This window comes from Gadus macrocephalus, chromosome 9, assembly GCF_031168955.1.
Source record: "Gadus macrocephalus chromosome 9, ASM3116895v1".
Taxonomy (NCBI): Eukaryota; Metazoa; Chordata; class Actinopteri; order Gadiformes; family Gadidae; genus Gadus; species Gadus macrocephalus.
In genome coordinates this window covers 21,040,063-21,064,580 of record NC_082390.1, presented here as the reverse complement: position 1 = coordinate 21,064,580, position 24,518 = coordinate 21,040,063, and the positions used below count along the sequence as shown (strand labels likewise).

The 24,518-nt window shown below is 46.6% G+C and overlaps 1 protein-coding gene across 3 annotated transcripts in view; it reads right to left on the bottom strand.

Moving 5' to 3' along the window:
• Positions 1 to 24,518, bottom strand: part of pik3c2a (phosphatidylinositol-4-phosphate 3-kinase, catalytic subunit type 2 alpha) — a 78,332-nt gene that overhangs the window by 3,127 nt on the left and 50,687 nt on the right. For all 3 annotated transcript variants that reach the window (XM_060061377.1, XM_060061379.1, XM_060061378.1), the window contains exons 13-29: positions 22,769 to 22,936; positions 22,306 to 22,417; positions 21,329 to 21,471; positions 19,636 to 19,827; positions 16,785 to 16,878; positions 15,940 to 16,034; positions 14,174 to 14,354; positions 12,879 to 12,983; positions 12,700 to 12,792; positions 12,458 to 12,587; positions 10,669 to 10,805; positions 8,158 to 8,327; positions 7,755 to 7,911; positions 7,168 to 7,277; positions 2,947 to 3,154; positions 1,742 to 1,866; positions 1,319 to 1,436 (exon numbers count right to left, since the gene is read on the bottom strand). In XM_060061377.1, coding sequence (XP_059917360.1) covers positions 1,319 to 1,436; positions 1,742 to 1,866; positions 2,947 to 3,154; positions 7,168 to 7,277; positions 7,755 to 7,911; positions 8,158 to 8,327; positions 10,669 to 10,805; positions 12,458 to 12,587; positions 12,700 to 12,792; positions 12,879 to 12,983; positions 14,174 to 14,354; positions 15,940 to 16,034; positions 16,785 to 16,878; positions 19,636 to 19,827; positions 21,329 to 21,471; positions 22,306 to 22,417; positions 22,769 to 22,936 — 2,338 coding nt within the window. The remainder of the gene's footprint in view (positions 1 to 1,318; positions 1,437 to 1,741; positions 1,867 to 2,946; positions 3,155 to 7,167; positions 7,278 to 7,754; positions 7,912 to 8,157; positions 8,328 to 10,668; positions 10,806 to 12,457; positions 12,588 to 12,699; positions 12,793 to 12,878; positions 12,984 to 14,173; positions 14,355 to 15,939; positions 16,035 to 16,784; positions 16,879 to 19,635; positions 19,828 to 21,328; positions 21,472 to 22,305; positions 22,418 to 22,768; positions 22,937 to 24,518) is intronic.

Sequence of the window (24,518 nt, the reverse complement as noted above, 5' to 3'; positions counted from 1 at the left end):
GACATACAGAAGCGTCAACAACACGCCCACTGAATTGTGAGAAAAGTGTGATTTTCTACTCCTCATTCACATATAAGGTAATTTATATTTCCGAGAGAAAATTATTCAGGAGATTTTCAGGGTACAAATGTCAGGATATGCTGTTCGCACATACGGCAGGACTTCCACGTGTGTCTGAAAGCAGCAAGTGTGTGAGCATCTGATTACATTATAAAATTAGTCAATTTATGGTAACGGGTAATAGTTGAACGGAAAGTGTAGTATACTATGCATTCAAATCAATTCTTAAATAGATTTTACTGTTATTCAGGGCTGAAAAGTGCATTGACATTTTAAAATGCAAGGCAACTATTATTGGTTAGTTGAAAATAATAATCATCATTGAGATCAAACATCTCTTCCTGGCCAAGACAGGCAGCAGTAGCCTACAGTCACATATAGCATACACACAAAACATAAGAAAAGTAAAACTAAAACAGTCCACAGGGGGGAGGGGGGATATCAATATCGCAAGACATTTGGGGAGGCTCAAGGAGTAGAGTAATATTACGTTTGAGCAACAAAGTGTAGTCGTTTGAATTTAACTGTTTTAATATGACGAAATGAACGACCCGCCGTTGGTTGTCGAGGTGAGAAATTGTCTCTTCCCTTATTTTATCGCAATTTCTACAACGTCTTGCCTGGGCGAGTGTCGCTGCGGTGTGTGTGTTCTTACCTGGGCGAGTGTCGATGGCGGAGCAGTTATGTTTAAAAACTTAAGGTCTTAGCTCTGCGATTGTGTCACTGCCTTTGTCTTGACGTACGGTGTGTGTGCATGCGTGTGTGTGTGTGTGCGAGCGTGTGTGTGCGCGTGTGTGTGTGCGCTTCCGTGTATGTGTCACTGCCTTTGTCTTGGTGTGTGTATGTGATTCCATGTATGTTCGTGCGTATGTGTGTGTGTGGTGTGTGTATGTGGTATGTATGTGCTATGTGTTTGTGCGTGCTTGTGGCATATGTATGCTTTCGCGCGTGCTGTGTGTGTGAGCTGCAGGCTGCTTGGCACATGCGCACATGAGTAACTGGAATAAGTGGTGCGACAGGCCTGCTGTTATAGCAGTAAGATGTGATCCTCTGTAGACACATGGTCACTGCTGGGTGGGCTGGTGTCTCAATAGGTTATTCGGCCATGATGACCTTCTGTAGAACTTCTCATACATTTAAAATATATATACTTTCTCAGCTTCGCTCCGTAGCATTGCCATGCTAGCTAACAGCTAACGACCTGTTAAATTTCTCTTACCACCTATATAACATGGGAGGAGCCTGACCCCCACCTCACCTGGGTGACCTCTGTGGAGCTCCTCAGCAGGTTGTGGACGTAGTTGTTGAGCTCCAGTTTCCTCTTGGACGCCACCTCCTTGATGTGTGTGCGGCCCAGAACCATTTTGTTAGGGAAGCTACAGAGAGACAACACTGGGAGGTTACCACCACAGAGTGGGGACATTACCACCACAGACTGGGAGGTTACCACCACAGAGTGGAGGCAGACAGACAGCACTGGGAGGTTACCACCACAGAGTGGAGGCAGACAGACAGCACTGGGAGGTTACCACCACTGAGTGGAGACAGACAGACAGCACTGGGAGGTTACCACCACAGAGTGGAGACAGACAGACAGCACTGGGAGGTTACCACCACAGAGTGGAGGCAGACAGACAGCCTCTTTGGGTCCTTAAGGTTTCCCTTTTCCTGTGCTTATTACCTGGGCAGCTTCCAGAGGGGGAACAGGATGCTGAGCTTGCTGTGCAGCTCCTGGAACTCGTCGAAGGTGCGGAAAACAAACTGGGGCTCGTTCTGCCCCTCCCTCAGGAGCCTCACCACATAGGTCTGAGGAGACAGAACACAACCAGGAGAAAACTCCATTGGTCACGCAAATTTGACTTGGGCGAACCACCTGTTTGAGGGATTTGCACAAGTTTGACCTTCTCAACCATGGCCGCAATAACCACCACTACGAGCCTTCACTTGTTGGGGCAGTACCAGAGACGAGAGCCCAACGCAGTCGTTTGGGGTTCATAATATCATCAGGAGACGCACAGCTTTTGGCCATGATACTATATATTATATAGATATCATATATTATAGAGCTATAGCGCTCCGGGAGTCCACAAACGGCAACAATCCCTTTCTCCTCCTTGTTGTGTTTACTCATCAGGGAGTGAGCGCTGGTTGGCGTCTCCACAAAGCATCACGTGTTCAAATATCTCACCTTGACCAAAGTGTTTGCTTGAGTAGAATCACGCGAACTCCATGGGAACCAGGTTGTTCGCGCTGCGCCATTCATCAATTCACGCCTCAAAACAAGTCTTTACATTGACTTGGACTTCTTTTTTTGTTGGTGTGAACGCACCTTAAGACTGACGGTCCATAGCTGTTATTATTACTAAGTGGGGGTTGACTGACGGTCCATAGGTGTTATTATTACTAAGTGGGGGTTGACTGACGGTCCATAGGTGTTATTATTACTAAGTGGGGGTTGACTGACGGTCCATAGGTGTTATTATTACTAAGTGGGGGTTGACTGACAGTCCATAGGTGTTATTATTACTAAGTGGGGGTTGACTGACGGTCCATAGGTGTTATTATTACTAAGTGGGGGTTGACTGACGGTCCATAGGTGTTATTATTACTAAGTGGGAGTTGACTGACGGTCCATAAGGTGAGTACTGAGTCAATTTGTACAGAGAACAGCATGCAGTCGTGTGATTTGATTGGAATATTGATCATATAAGTCCAACATTGATTTTTGTTTAATATTGATCATATACAGTCACTTAATATTACCCAATTAGCTCTTTCTTCGATTTCAAGAGCAGACCGGATTGGTGGGATCTCACTGAGATCACACCATTTCTCTCCAGACCAGAGGTTATGGGGAAGGTAGTCCCAATAACCAGCCTGACTCACGTAGTGTTTGTCAGGGCTGTATCTCTTCTGGAAGGAGAAGATGGAGGCCTGCAGCACCCGCCCGTCCTGCTTCAGGCTGTAGGTCCGCGGGGAGAAGCTCAGGATGGGCTCGTCACTAGCAGGCAGACCAGAGAAACGCAGCTGGGCCAGATTATGGATGAAGAAGTTAAACTTGGTGGCCATGCTGCCAAGACTGGACTCAATCAGCCTGGAGGAGAGAGAGAGAGGGACAGAGAGACAGACAGGGAGACAGAGAGACAGACAGGGAGACAGAGAGACAGAGGGAGACAGACAGGGCGACAGAGAGACAGTCAGGGAGACAGAGAGACAGAGGGAGACAGAGAGAGTTGAACTTGACATTCGATAATCAATTTGTTAAAAAACATTATTATTATTAAAACCTAACATAACCTAATCGATACCAATGATGATTTCCAACTCAGGACCTGAAGTAGATTGGATTGGAAAATAATATAAAGTGAAGAAGAGAGGAAGTGATATGAAACTTGATGAAAGAAGAGCAGAGCATGAGAGGGGAACAGTTCAGAGGAACCTCAGTGTTTCCCCCACGTTCACACAGCAGCGGCGCGCCGCCGCTGCAGAATTTTCTCCGCCGCTGCAATAAAAATCCTTCTCCTCATTTTTTTTTTTTACGTAGCTCCTTTTAGAAAATGTACAGCGCGTAACGTCAATTGCGCAGCACGCGGCACATCGTCACGTAACCAACATCAAAGAAGGAAAATACACAGCGAGTGTGGCAGTTGTTGGCAGTAGGCTACCCTACACGGTTGCAAAGTTACATTGATTCTAGCAGTAGCGAGTGAAGCGGAAGATCGAAGAAAGAAGGAAAGAGAGAGACAGAGAGAGACAGACAGACAGACAGACAGAGAGAGAGAGAGAAAGTAAGTTGCTAAAATGTGTCGCTACATGACCACCAGTGTTAAAAACCCTCTGAGCCCAATCATTTTATTGTATCTATAAACCGCAACCTCCGTGCCGTTTTTCCTCTAGTATTGTGTGTGTGTGCTTAGGCCTATGTGTGTGTGCGTGTTGTCGCTCTTTTTGGGATCACTCATAGCCTTTACAGGAGCTTATATCCAGCCTAGGTATTTTCGGGAACTTTGAAAAATGAATCCATACTGTTAGATCCGATGTTGTTCTTTATTGCCATATAAAATCTGTTTTCATCGCGTATTTTAGTTAGGGATTTATGCTAATCGCCTGTAAGCATGTGGTCATTAGCATAAATGCAGGGAAAAAACCTAAGGACTTCTTAAAAGATAATGAATAGTTTCTATTATGTATAACTTATATTTATTTTATAATTTTTTCATCACTTTTTGACTCCCAAGACTAAGAAGAAGTGTTTTAAGCAATAACAAGCTTATCATCGCTCTCTTGTCCTCTTCCCCTGACTCTCACTGTCTCACAAAGGAACTGAGCTCACCTGAGGTCTATTTGTAGTGCTAAGGCTCACACTGATTGGTATTAAATTAGCTTTATTTTTTATTTTTCATGTGTGTGAGTCTGTGTTCTTTTCAAATTTTAGTTAGGTTTATAATTTAAAAAGATGTGTTTTGCCCATTGTTGCAGGGGATTTCATTTTTGAACAAAGTGTCTTATGTAAAAAAACAGTTATGCTTTGGGCATGTTTAGTGTTTAAGCATTAGGCAAAAATCTGTAAATAAATTGTGCAAATTATATTTGCGTTGTGGCATTTTTTGTTTAAATATTACTATACAAAAATATAAAAATCTGTAAATGAAGACACAAAAGGCAAAGTTACAACACCAATAATCCCATCTACAGTAATACACAGGACTGTTTGAATAGGATTTAAGTGCATATTCTCCTCTCAAAGTGCACCAGATTCATGCTTTCCAATGTAAAGGGTACAAAAATGTTTCGCCGGGGGGGCATGCCCCCGGACCCCCCTAGAGGGATCGGGGACCACACCACCGCTGCTGAAAAAAATCCTGCGGGAAACACTGAACCTGAGAGGGGAACAGTTCTATCAGAGGAACCTGGGAGGGGAACGGTTCAGAGGAACCTGAGAGGGGAACAGTTCAGAGGAACCTGAGAGGGGAACAGTTCTATCAGAGGAACCTGAGAGGGGAACAGTTCAGAGGAACCTGAGAGGGGAACAGTTCAGAGGAACCTGAGAGCGGAACTGTCAATAACACTTCCTGGTTCCTACAAGGTTACTACAAAACCATTGGTAACACACTATGCCTTAATGGTTTAAAATCCTGCAGCGCCTGTAAGGTCCCCCTGCTCAAGAAGGCACATGTACAGGCCGGTCTGAGGTTTCCCAATGAACACCTGGATGAATCTGAGAATGCTTGGCTGAAGGTGATATGGTCAGATGAAACCAAAATCAAGCTCTTAGGTATCAATTTGACGCGCTGTGTTTGGAGGAAGAGGAATTTGGACTATGACCCCAAGAACACCATCCCAGAGGTCAAGCATGGAGGTGGAAGCATTTTGCTTTGGAGGTGTTTCTCTGCTAAGGGGAAAGGTCGACTTCACAGCATCAAGGGAAAGATGGATGGGGCCGTGTTCCGTAAGATCCTGGCTGACTACCTCCTTCTCTCAGCCAGGACACAAAAAATGGATCGAGGATGGGTCTTCCAGCACTACAATGATCCAAAACATACAGCAAAGGCAACAAAGGAGTGGCTCAAGATGAATCACATTAAGGTCATGGAGAGCCCTAGCCAGTCTCCAGACCTTAATCCCATAGAAAATCTGGGGAGGGAGCTGAAGCTTCGAGTTGCAAAGCGACAGCCTCGAAACCTTAAAGCTTTGGGGAGGAACTGCAAAGAGGAGTGGTCCAAATTTTATCCTGAAATGGTCATCAACCTCAAGAAATGTCTGACCTCTGTACGCCCTCAGGGGTTTCACCACCAAGCACTGAGCAATGCTTAGATAGGGGATCAAATACTTATGTCACTCAATGAAATGCAAAACAATTATATATCTTATTGTTATTCATGTGACTTTCTGGATTTTTTTTGATATTCGGTCTCTCACTGTATTAATAAACCTAGCATTAAATTTATAGACTGTTAAATTCTTTCAGTCAGTGGTCTTTGTCAACTTGCAAAATCAGTGAGGGATCAAGTCATTATTTCCTCCACTGTACATTTCAGTAACATGACAAGCGTTTTTGCTCAGGTACGCAATCCTTATATTTTTGAAGAGCGTACCTCGATCAAACCTGTCATACGCTGCTTTAGGATCGTATAAAACAGCAGAATAGTTCCCCCTCGTGATTGTCGATAACATTTTCACAAAAAAAAAATCACATCATCGGTGGACATTTCTCTAATTGGTCTTAACCGCTCAATTATTATGCAACAAAAATCTTGGAGCATATAGCAGAGATAGTGCTCAGTCCTCGATAGTGGCTCGGATCCAACTTATCTCCTTGAATCTTGTACAGGCATGTGATTAGAAAGTGAAGCCACAACTTGGGTACATAGATCCTCCTCACCACCTACAAAGCCCTAAACAACCTTGCCCTCTCATACCTAACCAATCTCCTCCAACGCCACTCCCCCACTCGCTGCCTACGCTCCCGCTGATGCCAACCTTCTCCCCCCCATCACCAAGACCAAGTACCCCACCCTGGGGGAAAGAGCCTTCGCCATCGCCACCCCTACCCTCTGGAAATCCCTCCCTCTGGCCGTCCGAAACTCTGAAACACTCCTTTCGTTCAAAAGTAAGCTTAAAACCCATCTCTTCAGGACCACATACAAGATCTGACTAATCATGCTCCGCCATCTTCAAACCCTCTCTCTCTCTTAATGTGTTGTATATTGTTGTATTGTTGTTTTATTTGTCTTCTGTTTTAGTGTACTGTCTGTATGTATTCCTTTTTTAAAGCGTCTTTGAGTACCAAGAAAAGCGCTGTAAAGAATCAATCTATTATTATTATATATGTTGGTGATCTTGGGGATTGTGGATTTCATATGGTGGATCCGCTATCGATCAGGACCGAGCCTCAACAGACTGCTCCTTCCTGTAAAGCGTCTTTGAGTGTCTAGAAAAGCGCTATATAAATTTTATTATAAAATATTATTATCATCGCCTAATTGCTTAAACATAATCTAAAGCTACAACATGAGACCAGAGAGAAACCGTGCTACATGTATGTATTTTCTTAATTTAATTCTATCAATGAAGACATCTTTTTGAGAGCAGAACAGCCTCACTGACCTGGTGAAGAAGATGGTGGCCTCAGCGTCGGTGGTGTGGGGCTGCAGAGCATCAAACACGTACTTTAGGTCCTGAGAGCCACTCAGCTCTGGGAGGCCCGAGGAGGTCATCTGGTGCAGAGGAAACACACTCAGTACGCTTCATACATGGTAGACTGAGCACACACACACTATAGATTAATTCAAACTATGAATGTACACCAGTGGTTCTGAGCTAAGGTACTGCTGGCCGGGTGGAGGACCCCACTGGACCCTGAAACACCATTGCTTTGTGTACCTAACAGGCTGCATAACACCATGCACGGTTCACTACCCAGCCCCAGTATAACCAGCCCAGTATAACCAGTGCCCGCTGACTGGGCCTCACACCGTTGTCCCCAGGTTTAATCCATAAGGGGGTTAACAGAGCCCTACAGTAAAACGTTAGCGTTCTACAAATGTGGCTTTATTGGCGTCACGCTGAAGCCATGTTCAGCCAAAGGCTCCCTGAACAGGTCTTCACCACTTTGAACACGCACCATCAAATACAGATTACCAAACGCTGATACTGTGTGTGCGTGCATGCGTGCGTGTGTGCGTGCGTCTGACCAGCGACAGCAGGTTGAGGAAGAGGCCCGAGTGCTTGCGGATCAGGTTGTAGGCCTGAGAGCAGAGGTCCACAAACAGCTGGAAGCGGCTGGTGGGCCGCTCCCCCCCGTTGATTACGTAGGCCATGTCGGAGGTCAGAACGAAGGGGGCGCGGTCTCTGAGGGTCAAAGATCAGGGCCCCCGATTCATTCGTGCTCAGCTAGTCCAGTGATTCACCAGGGAGATGACCAACTCCTTGGGTTAATGTTCATGTACCCATTCAGTCATATATTTCCAGCTTGCCTCAGACCTTAGCTTGGTAGTTGCAGTAACTTAATCAATGTTTCTGCTTTGATTTCCCCTCATGAGGTCAAAGCACCCAGCGCCCCCTCCTGGTCTGTGGTCAGACCTCAGCGAGCCTCACCTCTTGAAGCTCCCGAACATCTGGGCGTGGCCCAGGAATTTGCCGAAGTCGATGTGGAACATGTGTCCGGAGGAGCGCAGCATGATGTTGTCGTTGTGGCGGTCACAGATGCCGAGCACATAGGTGGCCACGCAGCAGCCAGCACACGAGTAGATGAAGTTCTCTGAGGCCTGGAGGACAGAGGACATGTTCACTGTTTCACCTGCGCTGTATCCAAACTGCACAACGTTGATACAAGAAGAATGTGATGCACGTGTGGACATGTGTGTACGTGCAAAAATTATGCATTAGTGGCGCTGCAAAACCATGCACCCTCCTCAGTCTACCAGTAGTCCTACCGGGTCTACCAGTAGGCCTACCGGGTCTACCAGTAGGCCTACCGGGTCTACCAGTAGGGCCACCAGGTCTACCAGCGGGTCTACAAGTGGGTCTACCAGTAGGGCTACCGGGTCTACCAGTAGGGCTACCGGGTCTACCAGTAGGGCTTCAGGTCTACCAGTAGGGCCACCAGGTCTACCAGCAGGTCTACCAGTAGGGCTTCAGGTCTACCGGTAGGTCTGCTGGTAGGTCTACCGGTAGGTCTACCAGGAGGTCTACCAGTAGGGCTACCAGTAGGTCTACCAGTAGGGCTGCCAGTAGGTCTACCAGTAGGTGTACCAGAGGCAGAGCAGAGTGAAAACGCTTTAATGGACATAATAGTCATTTCTAAATGGTAAAATCGGTTAACTCAGTTTTTATTTGAAAAATGCTTCATAAAGACGCTTCAATATCCCAAGTAGTCCTAAAGCCATGTTTACACCAAAAGTAAAACCAATTTTAAATGTTTTCTGTCCACCAGCTTTATTTATTACTTATTATTTATTTAAATGGGACGTGCCAAAAGTTTGCTCTGCGTTTGGCGTAAATGCACCTTAAGTTCTGGGCTGTTGGACCAAAATCCGACTCTTACGACAGAGTTTCAATGCAAGTTCCAATATTATGACAGCTTGCATCGTATTTGGGAACTTATCTTAAAAAACAAAAAGAGGGTTTGTACATCATGCAAAGCTTCACGAAAATAGACAGAAGCACTATCACTTTGCACAAGAAGACATAAAAGAACACACAAGGAAAACTTGGGTCTATTCATTTCCAACCTGTTCAGTAGACAGAAACAGTAAAAAGTGAAAGAGTACAGTATGCTTTAGACAGTGAAAGGCTACAGTATGGTTTAGACCAGGGGTCGGCAACCCTAGGCACGCGTGCCACTGTCATGCCAAATTTGTACCGGGCACGTCAACAGTTGTCCGTTGCCAGGCAACGGACAACTGATTACGTAATGGTTGTCCGTTGCCGGGCAGGTTTCAAAAAACATTCGCGCTCATGTTTCCAAAGACGAAATAACATAATACAGATAACGGATCGCTAGATAACACTTGCTTTTACTTTATATTTGTATTGTATTTAATTGTTTAATCAAATTTAGCTAGTAAACTGAGTGTTTAAAGCAGGTCAAGGACGAAATAGCACAATACAGATAACGGACAAGTGCGAATGAACGAGCTTGAAGGTTCGCGAATGTTCGTGAACCTTTCTCGTCATTCGACGCGATCGTCCGTTGCCAGGCAACGGACGATGCGATCATCTGTTGCCAGGCAGGTTTGGAATGGATTACGTATGGATGACGCGCCCGGTACAAATTTGGCAGCCGGTACAAATTTGGCATGACACCACCACTGGCACCGGGCAGCATAATCATTGGCACACTTAAAAAAATTATATATATATATATATATATATATATATATAAAATTGTATTATTATTATTATTAATAAAATCGACAGCACTATGCGGCTGCATAATCATTACTACCGATTTTTTTTGCACTTTATTCTGTTTGGGCATTTCCTCCCAGTGCAAATATTTCAATTTCAATTACCGTAGTTACAGAAAGTAGTGTTCTGAAATGGGATCAATTAATAGTTTTTAAACCTATGTTGTGAGTAATAGTGAAGAAAATATTTAAAATATTGTTGCAAGTGGCCTGTATGCATCGCCTTAACATGGTATTGCAAAGCTGTACATGTCTTAAAGTTATTGATGTGGATGGTTCCAACATTCTCATATGTTCTTGTTTTTTACATTTCTCACAGTGCAAATATGTTTTTGAATGAGTTTCTGAAAATGGTGTTTTAAGATGGGACATATGTAATTATAATTTGTAAGCCCATGTTGCAAATATAACAACCAAAAAAACCTTAAAATGTTAATGCATGATTGTGGACTATATGGAAATAGTGCAATTCCAGGTCTTCTGAAAATGTTTTTGGTCGCTGTGTCATAATTCAGCTTAATTTTTTATATATTGTTGCTTAAGGAACATTGCATTAACGAGAAAATGTCAAGCTGGCACTGTTGAAAAGGTTGCCGACCCCTGACTTAAACAGTGGAAGGCTACAGTATGGTTTAGACAGTGGAAGGCTACAGTATGGTTTAGACAGTGGAAGGCTACAGTAGGCTGTACCATGTACCTTGTCATACTCGTCCTCTGCAGGGTTGTACTTGCGGAGCCACTCAGCCAGGGGCTTGTCCTTGAAGGAGCCGGTGACTCCATACTCCACCTGGATTTTCCTAAGGGTGTCTGAGGACGGCACCAGCTCCACCATGCCTGAGGGGAGAACACACTCTCATCATGTGATCCCCTCACCTTCTGTGTACACTTTATCAAACACCAGGCATCCACTTGGAGGATGGGGGCTAAAGGAGTGATACATGGGGAGGACAGGGGCTAAAGGAGTGATACATGGGGAGGACGGGGGCTAAAGGAGTGATACATGGGGAGGACGGGGGGCTTAAGTGTTTAAATATGGTCGCTAGTGTTTACATGTGGTCGATAGTGTTTAAATGTGGTCGATAGTGTGTAAATGTGGGCGAGAGTGTTTAAATGTGGTCGATAGTGTTTAAATGTGGTCGATAGGGTTTACATGTTTAAATGTGGTCGATAGTGTTTAATTGTGGTCGATAGTGTTTAATTGTGGTCGATAGGGTTTACATGTTTAAATGTGGTCGATAGTGTTTATATATGGTCGATAGGGTTTACATGTGGTCGATAGGGTTTACATGTGGTCCATAGTGTTTAAATGTGGTCCATAGTGTTTAAATGTGGTCCATAGTGTTTAAATGTGGGCGATAGTGTTCAAATGGGCGATAGTGTTTAAATGTGGTCGATAGGGTTTACGTGTGGTCCATAGTGTTTAAATGTGGGTGATAGTGTTTAAATGTGGGCGATAGTGTTTACATGTGGTCGATAGTGTTTAAATGTGGTCGATAGTGTTTACATGTGGTCGATATTGTTTAAATGTGATCGACAGTGTTTAAATATGGTCGATAGTGTTTAAATATGTTCTTTTCCCTCACTCTCCACCTCATCCCTAACTCTCCACCTCAAGCTGGTGTGTAGTGAGCGTTCTGGCACCGATTGGCTGCCGTGCATCACCCAAGTGGGTGCTACATATTGGTGGGGGTTAGTGAGGTCCCCACTTCACTTTAGGCGTCTTTGAGTGTTATTAATTATTATTATTCTTCATGTTTAACCTCCGTTTTCCTTTTATTCCTAGTCTGTTTTACATAGTTTTGAATGATGACTATATGCTCTGTAAGGTGACCTTGGGTGTCTTGAAAGGCGCCTCTAAATTAAATGTATTATTATTATTATTATTATTATTAAGGAGTGATACATGGGGAGGACGGGGTGATAAAGGCGTGACACACTGGGAGAATGGGGTGATACATTTGTGATACATAAGCATTGCTGGACTTCTGGAAGGACAATTTTATAATATGTATTTGGGTTGGGGGATTGACTAAGTCTTCTGTAATTTGCTGTGTTATGCTTAGCTTACATAAATGACCATCCAAAATCCATTTTAACAGTCTCTTTATGCGATGTGAATACCGTGCACAATCAGACAGAACAGAACTCTCCCTCTCCAGAAACCGGCAGCAGTTGAGTTCATGATGGATTAATTATGGTAAATTAATCCATCATGAACTCAAGTCTATATTATAATATACAAGGCTAATAGTAGCCTACTTTTTCAGTCAAATTAAATGCAGACGATAAAATAAATAAATTACATATATCCCCAAAAAGGAATCGTACCCTGCATCACTGCAATGGGTGCCTCACTGACATACAGTAGTAGTTTGTATGTCCTTACAGCACCTGTTACACTCCTAACACCACTGGGCGGACGGCCGTAAAGGAGGGTCTGAACTACAGAAGCCGGCCTGGTCTCTGGTTGGTCTGGGGGGCGGTACCTTTGTCTTTGCCAGTAGAGATGCATTTGAAGTTGACCATGCGCAGGTCCAGGCCCTCCTGCAGCCAGATGCGGTCCATGATGCGAATCATCTGGAGGGCCAGCATGTCCTGCCTCAGGTCCTCTCCCACCTGACACACAGGTTAACCCGACTATCAGGGGTCATTCCCGCTATCTGAGGTCAGCAATACGGTGTAAGGTCAGGGGTCGTCCTGACTGTCTGAGGTAAGAGGTCATCGTTACCTTATACATGACATTGATCTCTTCTCCCAGAGGGTCTGCGTTGACCAGAGCCAACTTCAACGGAACAGCGTTGGAGTTGAAGAAGGAGCAGGCCTGCATGCATACACAAACACTGAATCAAACGGGTTCCACTCTTTACTCCATGTTGGGTATAGACCAGAGTGTGTGTCTGTGTGTACCTTGATGTTGAGCTCCTTGGCCACAAGGCTGGGGCTGAGGGGCAAACGACAGCTGTTCCTCTGGAAGAAGGTCTGGACGTTCTCCAGTCCCTCCTGGAGTGCAACCTACACACACACCAGACCCTGTCAGACCCTCCCACCAGACCCTGTCAGACCCTCCCACCAGACCCTGTCAGACCCTCCCACCAGACCCTCAGACCCTCCCACCACCCCTCAGACCCTCATACCCTCCCACCACCCCTCAGACCCTCCCACCACCCCTCAGACCCTCATACCCTCCCACCACCCCTCAGACCCTCCCACCACCCCTCAGACCCTCAGACCCTCCCACCACCCCTCAGACCCTCCCACCACCCCTCAGACCCTCCCACCACCCCTCAGACCCTCCCACCACCCCTCAGACCCTCCCACCACCCCTCAGACCCTCCCACCACCCCTCAGACCCTCCCACCGCCCCTCACACCCTCCCACCACCCCTCAGACCCTCAGACCCTCCCACCACCCCTCAGATGCAAAGTGGACCTTATGGTAGATTGTACATGGTACCTTTTTATATTTAACAGACATTTTTTACAAAGGCTCGAGGGTGCATTCAGTTCAGCAGCAGACATTGAGAATCGAACATTGAACCTTAGAGCTGGGAGTTGATCCTCCGTACCCCTACTATAAACAACCTCCCAGAATGCACCCTGATTCTATTGTGTGTCATCTGCTGTTTTTGCAGCAGATGGCGCCACCATCTCCTCTGTTGAAGGTATAGTTTAACAGTGTGTGGTAAACAGATCCTGTACTTTGAGCTATTGAAGCACTGCTTCTTTAAATTGAGAACTCTTTTATTAGACGGTGGAATTTGTTAATTTATATTTTTCCTTGTTCCATGTAGTAATAATTGAATGGCTTAAATACAAAGAACAAAACCAATCATACTGTTGTTGACTTTATGATGCATAGCTTGGCTGTACCCAGTGTTTCCCCCAGTACTGTGTTGTTAAGGCGGCCGCCTTAACAACAATAGGGCCCCGCCTTGACTACCAATGTATATTAAAAAAATATATATATATTAATAAATATTTTTAAATTATTATGCATTAACAAAGTAGAAAACTCTCGTAGGGAAAAAAAACATACTTTTATCAGGTGTAAAAAATAAAGCTTAATAATGCATCAGTAATACTGTTACAAAACGGTCATGCCATAAGGCTCCTTGACCACCTTGACTCAGACATGTTCTGGGGGAAACACTGCTGTACCATATGGTGTGCACCGTGGTACACACGTACACACACCGCACTCACCTGGCGCGCAGAGCCCCCCGCCTGTCGGACCCTCTCAGCCACGCCTGCTAGCAGGTTGACCAGGCTGGTCTGCCTGTCGAGCTCGGCCCTCAGCCCTGCCCCACAAAGACACATCAGGGCCCCCAGCACCTGCTCGTAGCGCCGGCTCCAGGCCTGGTCCTCCAGTGCGTCCCTCAGCAGCCTGCAGGGGGCAGCAGACACAGGGCTTCACGGTAAGAGACTGATGTCCACTAGGGATGGGCAAAATGATTATTTTCCGGGAACTAGTTCTTTCAGTTCAGTTCACTATAACGATTCGTGTATTTGATTCGGTCGTTTTGATTAGTTTGTTACGTCAGATTACATCTTAAAAAAAAATAATAATAATAAAAAAAAAAAATAATAATAATTTTTTTAATTGGTCATGGGTCCGGATAGGACCGTTAAGACCGCAGTCCGCCGTTTGGAGATGCCTGCTATATAGTATATCGAACGTCCCACCAGTATTTATACCACTTGCTTACTCTCTATATTTCATTCATGGTTTTACATTTATAAATTTATTTTATATTTAATTCTTCATTGTTCAGGCATTACAGAACTTGCATGGTCATAAATAAAAAATACGAACTGCAGTTTAATTTCTTTGTTTGTTCTTAAATTGACGTAGAATGGAGCAAAGACTCCTGGGATTGGGAAATGCGTTTATCCAATAAACAGATGGAGGTCAAGTCTATTGTCGAATGGTATGACCCAAGATACGTCAGACAGAGAAAGCGCGCATATTCGACGGTACCGCCTTGTCATTGGTTTACCCAGGTACCATTCCAACAGCATTGCTACCTCTCATTGGCTGAATCTTTGAGCACGTTGTAGACTCAATCAATATAAGTCGCGGGGTGACGGAGCTCTGTTCGTTTGTATATTTTATTTTCGTGACCATATGTTTGGTTTATGTTAAAAAAAAAAGAATCAAAGAACCAGTTCTTCTTGTTTTGGGGAACCAGTTCTTGTCTTTCACGTTCGGGATTCGTTCGTTGTAACGAATCAGTCTCGACCGACACATCCCTAATGTCCACATTGTGGCATCCCGCCACGTGGTCCTCGGCCTGGACGGGCCCGGGGTACCGTGGAGGACGGGGTGTACCACCCCCACCCACCAGCCGGCGAGGGAGAGCAGCCCTTTCGGCACCCCAATCAGGGTGATTGGGGGACACCTGGCCGAAAGCACGGGGGCCATTTTAAAAGGAGGCACAGCACAGCACAGCACGGCTCGGGTGCAGGAAGGAAGGGCTCGTGGCAGCGAGAGAGCCTAGAGGCCCACGGAGGCCCTAGAGACCGAGTCTCCGTCATTGTTGGTTTGTTAAGTTGGTTGTGAATAAACGCCTGAAATGGCCAAAACCCCTAAGCCAAGCGAGTTCTGTCCGTGGAACCCGGTCCAACCGAGGACCGGGTTACCACAACATAGACAGGAGAGGCTGAGACAGCGTTCAGGGTCTGAGATGGCAAAAGAATCTCCATCCATTTCAAGTCTATATTTAAAAAGACTAACTGGATGGATTAGTTTGAAGTAGGCGATCTAAACCACGGCCTCCCTCCAGCAAAGTCTGGGCCTTAAAGGGGCTTTTGAAGGTGGATTTTGCTACTGTATATTTGGAAACATGTTTAGTGTTCATTTAGATTTTAAGGCATACAAATTACATTTTACCATGCCTACCAAACTCTGCCACATATGGAATTCTGCTCCTTCTCAAAATCTAGTGTCATGTGCCCTTCTCAGTACCCACCAGTATAGATAGTGGGCGATATTGATGTTTCCTTGGGCTCTGGACAGCAATGCCATGACTAGCGCATTCTTTAGATGACATTCAAACTTCAGCGCCTAACGGGGGAGAGAGACAGGGACAGAGATTGAGAGAGACATTAAACAGAGAGACATACCGATAGAGACAGAGAGAGAAAACAGAGCAAGACAATGAGAATTTAAATGGAAGAGCGACTAGAAAGCCGACTGAACAAGGTCTGCTCCAAGGCAAAATATTCTGAGGTTGATCCCAGCAACGTGAAGTAGCTTTAGATGAAAAGCGTTTATTGAATCAGTCTGCCAAACATGGGCCATGGAAGTACAGGTCCTCTGAGAGTTAAGTGACTCTGAGTGGAGCTAAATTGACAGTTTCTGCAGGTGAAAATGTACTTAATTCTGGTTATTAAAATAAATAACTACATTCCTCATAGAAATTAACGGTTTCGTTTATATTTGAGAGTGGCGAGTTAGTGAGTGATGAATCACAGCAAGAGCAGAGAGGTAGAGAGGGATGAATCCCAGTGGGAGGTAGAGAGAGATGAATCCCAGTGGGAGGTAGAGAGAGATGAATCCCAGTGGGAGGTAGAGAGAGATGAATCCCAGTGAGAGGTAGAGAGGGATGAATCCCAGTGAGAGGTAGAGGGGGATGAATCCCAGTGAGAGGTAGAGGGATGAATCCCAGTGAGAGGTAGAGGGATGATCCCAGTGAGAGGTAGAGAGATGAATCCCAGTGGGAGGTAGAGAGATGAATCCCAGTGGGAGGTAGAGTGGTGGATCCCAGTGGGAGGTAGAGTGGTGGATCCCAGTGGGAGTGCCTGTATTCATTACCTGTACTAACTGAGGCAGGTAGTCAGCCAGCTCATCATCTGTGCTCACTTCTATCCACCCCACAGCAACACGTCTCACCTCAGTGTCTGCAAACCTGATACGCAATAACACACACCTTGAGATGACACTCACACACACATACACACACACACACACACACACACACACACCTTAAAGGGGACTTATTATACCACCAGGTGTGAGTGTGATTAGCCTTACAAGCCGTTTCGAAAATCGGCCTAATATGACATCACTAGTGGGTGTGTCCACCTAGATCTGTGCTGGATAGATGAGCAATGTTTACTTCAGTCCACTGGGTAGGCTGGTCGATAGATCTATCCAGCACAGATCTAGGTGGACACACCCACTATCCTCATCCTCATCGTCATCCGCTTATCCGGGGTCGGGTCGCGGGGGGAGCAGCTCAAGCAGGGGACCCCAGACTTCCCTTTCCCGGGCCACATTGACCAGCTCTGACGGGGGGATCCCGAGGCGTTCCCAGGCCAGTGTTGAGAAATAATCTCTCCACCTAGTCCTGGGTCTTCCCCGAGGTCTCCTTCCCACTGGACGTGCCTGAAACACCTCCCAAGGAAGGCGCCCAGTGGGCATCCTTACCAGATGCCCGAACCACCTCAGCTGACTCCTTTCTAAGTAAAGGAGCAGCGGCTCTAATCCGAGTTCCTCACGGATGGCTGAGCTTCTCACCCTATCCCTAAGGGAGACGCCAGCCACCCTTCTGAGAAAACTCATCTCGGCCGCTTGTACCCGCGATCTCGTCCTTTCGGTCATCACCCAGCCCTCATGACCATAGGTGAGGATAGGAACGAAGATCGACCGGTAGATCGAGAGCTTTGCCTTGCGGCTCAGCTCTCTTTTCGTTACAACGGTGCGGTAAAGCGAACGCAATACCGCCCCCGCTGCTCCGATTCTCCGGCCAATCTCACGCTCCATAGTACCCTCACTCGCGAACAAGACCCCGAGGTACTTGAACTCCTTCACTTGGGCTAAGGACTCATTTCCTACCCGGAGTAAGCAATCCACCGGTTTCCTGCTAAGAGTCATGGCCTCAGATTTAGCAGTGCTGATCCTCATCCCAGCCGATTCACACTCGGCCGCCAGCCGATCAAGTGAGTGCTGAAGGTCACAGGCCGATGATCCAATGAGGACCACATCATCTGCAAAAAGCAGTGACGAGATCCTCAGACCACCAAACTGCAACCCCTCCCCACCATGACTACGCCTCGATATCCTGTCCATGTATATCACAAACAGGATTGGTGACAAGGCGCAGCCCTGGCGGAGACCAGCACCCACTGAGAACGAAACTGACTGGCTGCCGAGAACACGAACACAGCTCTCGCTTTGGGAGTACAAAGATTGGATGGCCCTGAGGATAGACCCCCTTACCCCATACTCCCGCAGCACCTCCCACAGTTTCTCCCGGGGGACCCGGTCATACGCCTTCTCCAGATCCACAAAACACATGTAGACCGGATGGGCATACTCCCAGGCCCCCTCCAGGATCCTTGCGAGAGTGAAGAGCTGGTCCGTAGTTCCACGTCCGGGGCGAAAACCGCATTGTTCCTCTTCAATCTGAGGTTCGACGATCGGCCGAACCCTCCTTTCCAGCACCTTGGAGTAGACTTTACCAGGGAGGCTGAGAAGTGTGATACCCCGGTAATTGGCACACACTCTCTGGTCCCCCTTTTTGAACAGGGGAACCACCACCCCGGTTTGCCACTCCTTTGGCACTGTACCCGACTCACCCACTAGTGATGTCATATTAGGCAGATTTTCGAAACGGCTTGTAAGGCTAATCACACTCACACCTGGTGGTATAATAAGTCCCCTTTAAGATGACTCTCTCACAAACAAACACACAACTTAAGATGACTCACACACAAACATACATCTTAAGATGACACTCGCACACAAAAACCTTAAGATGACACTCACACACAACACACAAATCTTAAGATTACACTCTCACGCACAAACATCTTAAGATTACACTCTCACGCACAAACAAACATCTTAAAATGACACTTAGACACAAACAAACATCTTAAGATGACACTTTCACACACAAACACACATCTTAAGATGACACTCTCACGCACAAACAGAAAAATATTAAGATGACTCAAACACACAATCTTAAAGGTTGGGTATGGGATTTGCGAAATGCCAGCAGATTTTGAAAATACACAACTCAAATGGTCCTACCCCCTCTCCTTCAACGCTGACTCTGACTCCACCCATTCCAAGTACATGGACGCGCAATCATGCACGAGCGAACACAGATGCGCGAGAGCGAGTCATTTGCTAGTTAGCTAGCTCCAGTAGCTACCGCAGGATAACAACAAACAGAAGCTTGCTCTGGGTCACGAGGTTTGAGTACGTGCACGAAGGGGTCGCGCGCGGGGCGCGGGGGAGGGGGAGTGCAGTACGACCGTTTGATTGACGTACTTACTGTCCAATGCAACTCGGTGGCAATGGAAATCATTGGCTGGAGTTTTTCGAGCCCTGCCCGTTCCACAGATGATTGACTTGTTTAATGTTCATGTCAGTACTTCTAACTCAGTGGCTGTAAGTGGGTTATGATAAGGATTTCAAGTAATTTTGCAAAAATGGCCAAAAAAGCGAATTCCATACCCAACCTTTAAGATGACTTTCTCACAGACAAACACAAACCTTTAGATGACACTCACACACAAACACCTTTAGATGACTCTCACACACAAACACACACATCTTAAGATGCCTCTCACTACTCATTTGTTAAATTCACTAAACGCCATCATATCGGCCCCCATGTCCCCAGTCTAATCCTAGTTAGTGAGCGCAGTACTTAGCGTCGAGCAGCTCCAGCGCTGTGACGGGGGTCAGTGGGGCCCAAAGGTGCAGCAGGGAATGGATGTGAGCCAGACTGGCCCAGTCCCAGCTGGGGGCCCCGGCCAGCACCTTCGGGAGGCTGCTGGGGTGGTCCCGCCTGCAGTACAGCCTCTGGTCCCAGAGCAGCTGGTAGTCGGCCCTCTTCAGCCTGGTGGACAGAAGACGGACAGGGGGAGACAGAGGGGCTTCATGAATAGAATGGGAAGACCCAGAGAACATCCGTAGAGACACTGGGTTTGAGGCTACTGGATTCAGTGAGGCATGGTCAGTCGTTTCTATAGGGTACTGGATTCAGTGAGGCGTGGTCAGTCGTTTCTATAGGCTACTAGATTCAGTGAGGCGTGGTCAGTCGTTTCTATAGGCTACTGGTTTCAGTGAGGCGGGGTCAGTCGTTTCTATAGGCTACTGGTTTATGTGAGGCGTGGTCAGTCGTTCCTATAGGCTACTGGTTTCAGTGAGGCGTGGTCAGTCGTTTCTATAGGGTACTGGTTTCAGTGAGGCGTGGTCAGTCGTTTCTATAGGGTACTGGTTTCAGTGAGGCGTGGTCAGTCGTTCCTATAGGCTACTGGTTTCAGTGAGGCGTGGTCAGTCGGCGTCTGCTAAATGACCTAATTGTAATTCAGTCGTTTCTAAAGGCTAAGTTTTCAGGTCTTAAAGCAAGTATACAAGGCCGCCTATAGGAATGTAGTATCACTATTATTAGTGGGTGAGGTCATTGAACAGTATTCAAGTTCTAGGGACAGGGGGGTGTGGTAACCCCATGGTTACGACCAATGGCCACTTTGTGATCATTCTGTTTAATTTATTAAAGGGGACATAAAGTTCCTTTCCCCCAATTCTTCTCAACCATGGCCGAGATAACCCCAACTACGAGTCTTTACTTGTTGTGGAAGTACCAGAGAAGTCGGACACAGTCTTTATGATTCATAATATCATCGGAGGCGCACATAGCCTTTGGCGGTGATATTAGATATATTATATAAATACCTATACATCATATATTATTATTATTATTATTATATAATATAGATCTAGAGCTCCGGGAGTCCGCAAACGGCAACAATCACTTCTCCTCCATGCTGTGGTTCACTCTGAAATCTCATTGGTCAATGGGCAGCAGGTAATTTGCATTAAAGCTACAGACACCAGAAAGGGACTGAAACAGAGGGGAATAGCGGTAGGCAAGATTTTTTTTCCTAAAAGCTATTTCCAGCAAACAGCTTCAAAAACATGTATTCTACTTGTTGGGAAAACACCATAAAATGTCTCCTTTAACCTTTATTTTACCAGGCAGGAATTGCTTGAGAGCAAATGACCTCTTTTTCGAGCAAGGCCTGGCCAAAGTGGCAGTATTCTTAGGCACCGCCGTTGTGTATGAGCGTAATGTTGTGTAAGGTGCGTTCACAACACAAACGAACACACACAAAGTCAATGATAAGACGCCCATCGAGGAGAATGTCTGGGGAGGCGGGGGGAAGGCCTGGTTCACCACTTTAGTTTATTACATCCTATTATACAATCGTGTGGAGATATCTTAAACTTCAAGACTAAACTTCCAGTATTAACAATATTGTGAATAACTTGCATTTTATCAGCAGTATAAGTATTCCAAATAAAACAAAGCGTCCCAATGGGTTGCATGGTCCTACCCGAAGGTGGAGGCCCGGCTGCAGATCTTCTCCAGCTTGCGCCGGAGGTCCGGGTCCAGTTCCTCCAGGGCGTCGTGCTCTGGGCTTGGGGCCGCAGGGGGCCCGACATAGAGGACCTCTGCTGAGGGGCTGGGGAAGTCCACCTGCACGCACACACACACACACACACACACACACACACACACACACACACACACACACACACACACACACACACACACACACACACACACACACACACACACACACACACACACACCAAGTAAGGGCCGGAGAGACCTGGTTAGGGTGTTTGACTGGCAGCTGACTGGAGAACAGAGCCTCTCACTGGGGTTCTGACTGGAGAACAGAGCCTCTCACTGGGGTTCTGACTGGAGAACAGAGCCTCTCACTGGGGTTCTGACTGGAGAACAGAGCCTCTCACTGGGATTCTGACTGGAGAGCAGAGCCTCTAAATGGGGTTCTGAAGGAAGAACAGGTGAATGAATGACAACGCTATAACAGGGTGAGGTAGGTGATGACAGGATGAGATTAGTGATGACAGGGTGAGGTTAGTGATGAGCGCTATGACAGGGTGAGGTTAGTGATGAGCGCTATGACAGGCAGAGGTGTGTTCTAAGCGCTATGACAGGGTGAGGTTAGTGATGACAGGGTGAGGTTAGTGATGACGGGGTGAGGTTAGTGATGAGCGCTATGACAGGGTGAGGTTAGTGATGAGCGCTATGACAGGGTGTGGTTAGTGATGAGCGCTATGACAGGGTGAGGTTAGTGATGAGCGCTATGACAGGGTGTGGTTAGTGATGAGCGCTATGACAGGGTGAGGTTAGTGATGAGCGCTATGACAGGGTGTGGTTAGTGATGAGCGCTATGACAGGGTGAGGTTAGTGATGAGCGCTATGACAGGGTGAGGTTAGTGATGAGCTCCACGACAGGCAGAGGTGTGTTCTAAGCGCTATGACAGGGTGAGTGGAGCTGACCTGCAGTACGATCCTCTCAGCAGGGTTCCTCCTCCGCCCCCCCACGGCCGCTGCAGCCGGCCCCAGAGGGGACGACCAGAGACACAAGAGATGTCTCCCTTGGACGAGCACCCTGCATAGAACGAACGCACGCACGCACGCACGCACGCACGCACACACACACACACACACACACACACACACACACACACACACACACACACACACACACACACACACACACACACACACACACACACACACACACACACACACACACACACACACACTATAGTCCAAGGTAACTTACAAGTGAGAACAATCTAAACTGGAGTAGCATAAAGCCTACAACGTTAAAGAATATGTTATGGTTGAGACGTGCGTGTCGACGTGCGCGGGGGGTTGACACATTGGGGTGTGTGGGGGCCGACTCGCGGGGGAGTCAACCCACATAAAAGCCCAAAGCCCGGGTACTTCTCCTTACCTGTGGAAGTCGAACAGAGCCATGGACACTTTGCCCAGCAGCTCAGGGCCTTTCCTCTGCCTGTTGGAGTCTGGGGAGCTGGTTGCGTTCTGGTTGAGCAGCCCGAACACAGACAGGCTGAGCACAGACTCCAGGGGCAGCACCGCCACCGCCATGGGGAAGATGATCCTGAGGACAACAGAGAGGTTAGGAGAGGTTATGGGTAGAGAGAGAGGTTGAGAGGTCAAGAGAAGTTAAGGGTAGAGAGAGAGGTTAAGAGAGGTTCAAAAAGGTTCAAATCAAAAGGTTCAAAGGTTTTTATTCGCCATTTGTGCATAAATCAGACAGTTCATACACATTGGAATTCTTGTGAAGGGCTTCCCAAGTCGAGTACAGAATTAATACAAAGAGAGAGAGAGAGAGAGAGAGAGAGGGGGGGGGGGGCACAATAAATAGTAATAATAAAAAAATATATAAAGTTTTAAAAATTGAGATAAGGACAAATTTAAATTTAAATAGTTTAGGTAAAGTACAATTCTATACTACATCAGTGCGGTTAGTTTTATTACTTTTTTTTGCTAACAAATGGAAATCAGACAAATCAGGTTATCTGACTTTCCTTTTAGAAGATACACTTGGCCACTATTCGGTCTGGAGGTTCAGTTTGCTGGCGATGCAAGTGTAGCAGTAGCAGAGAACTGCAGGGGAAATGATGGTATGGCTGCTGAAGTGAGCGTCAAATATTCCACGTTTTCCGAACAGGATTTGGAAATAATCCTGCAGTCCGTGCACCAGGATTGTTTGACGTAGATGACCGTTCCACCTCCCGGGGTTTTACCGCTATCCCTAGCGCTCCGGTCCCCCCTGAAGACCGTATATCCGTCCAGTGTCACAGCCTCGGCAGGTGACTTTTCCCCAGCCATGTCTCGCAGAAACACAACAAGGTGCAATCCCGGAAGTCCTTCTGCGTGGATATCCTTCCTCCCTATGCTGGCCAAACGCCCGAGCTTCGCTGCACTCCTCCCCATCTACCGCGTCTCCGCTACGGGCAGTTGGGTGGGAGAGCTGCCTGCCGGTGGTTGGCATGGCGATGCGATGAGTAGCTCCGGGTAATTGCTCAACGTACTCGGGTCAAACAGGCCAGAATTACTGCGCTCTCTCCGTATCAGTAAGTTCGCCCGGTCGTATGTGATGTTTAGGGACAGTTTGATTGCCATAGTCGGCACTAAAAAGCGAGAAAAACATAAAAGACGCAACTTGACTATGGGGAGCTCCGCGACGTCGCACTCAGAGGAGCGCCGTCACCATGGAGACGGTGGTAGAGAGAGGTAGAGAGAGGTTAAGGGTAGAGAGAGAGGTTAAGGGTAGAGAGAGAGGTTAAGAGAGGTCAAGAGAGGTTAAGGGTAGAGAGAGGTTAAGAGAGTAGAGGTTGATCCTTGAGGGTAGAGACAGAGGTTAGGAGAGGTTATGGGTAGAGAGAGAGGTTAAGAGAGGTCAAGAGAGGTTAAGGGTAGAGAGAGGTTAAGAGGTAGAGAGTAGAGGCTGATCCTTGAGGGTAGAGACAGTTACGAGAGGTTATGGGTAAAAAAACTGAAGAATTTGTGGTACTTATGTCTGACAGTCTTAACATTAACCATAGTCCAACAATAAATGATAGTATGTTATTCAATCCATTTGAAATAAACAAACATCGAAAAAATCATTTTTTTGATTTTGACCCCAATAGTAATTTTCCTACTGATAACTTGCCATATCTGAATATAACAATGAA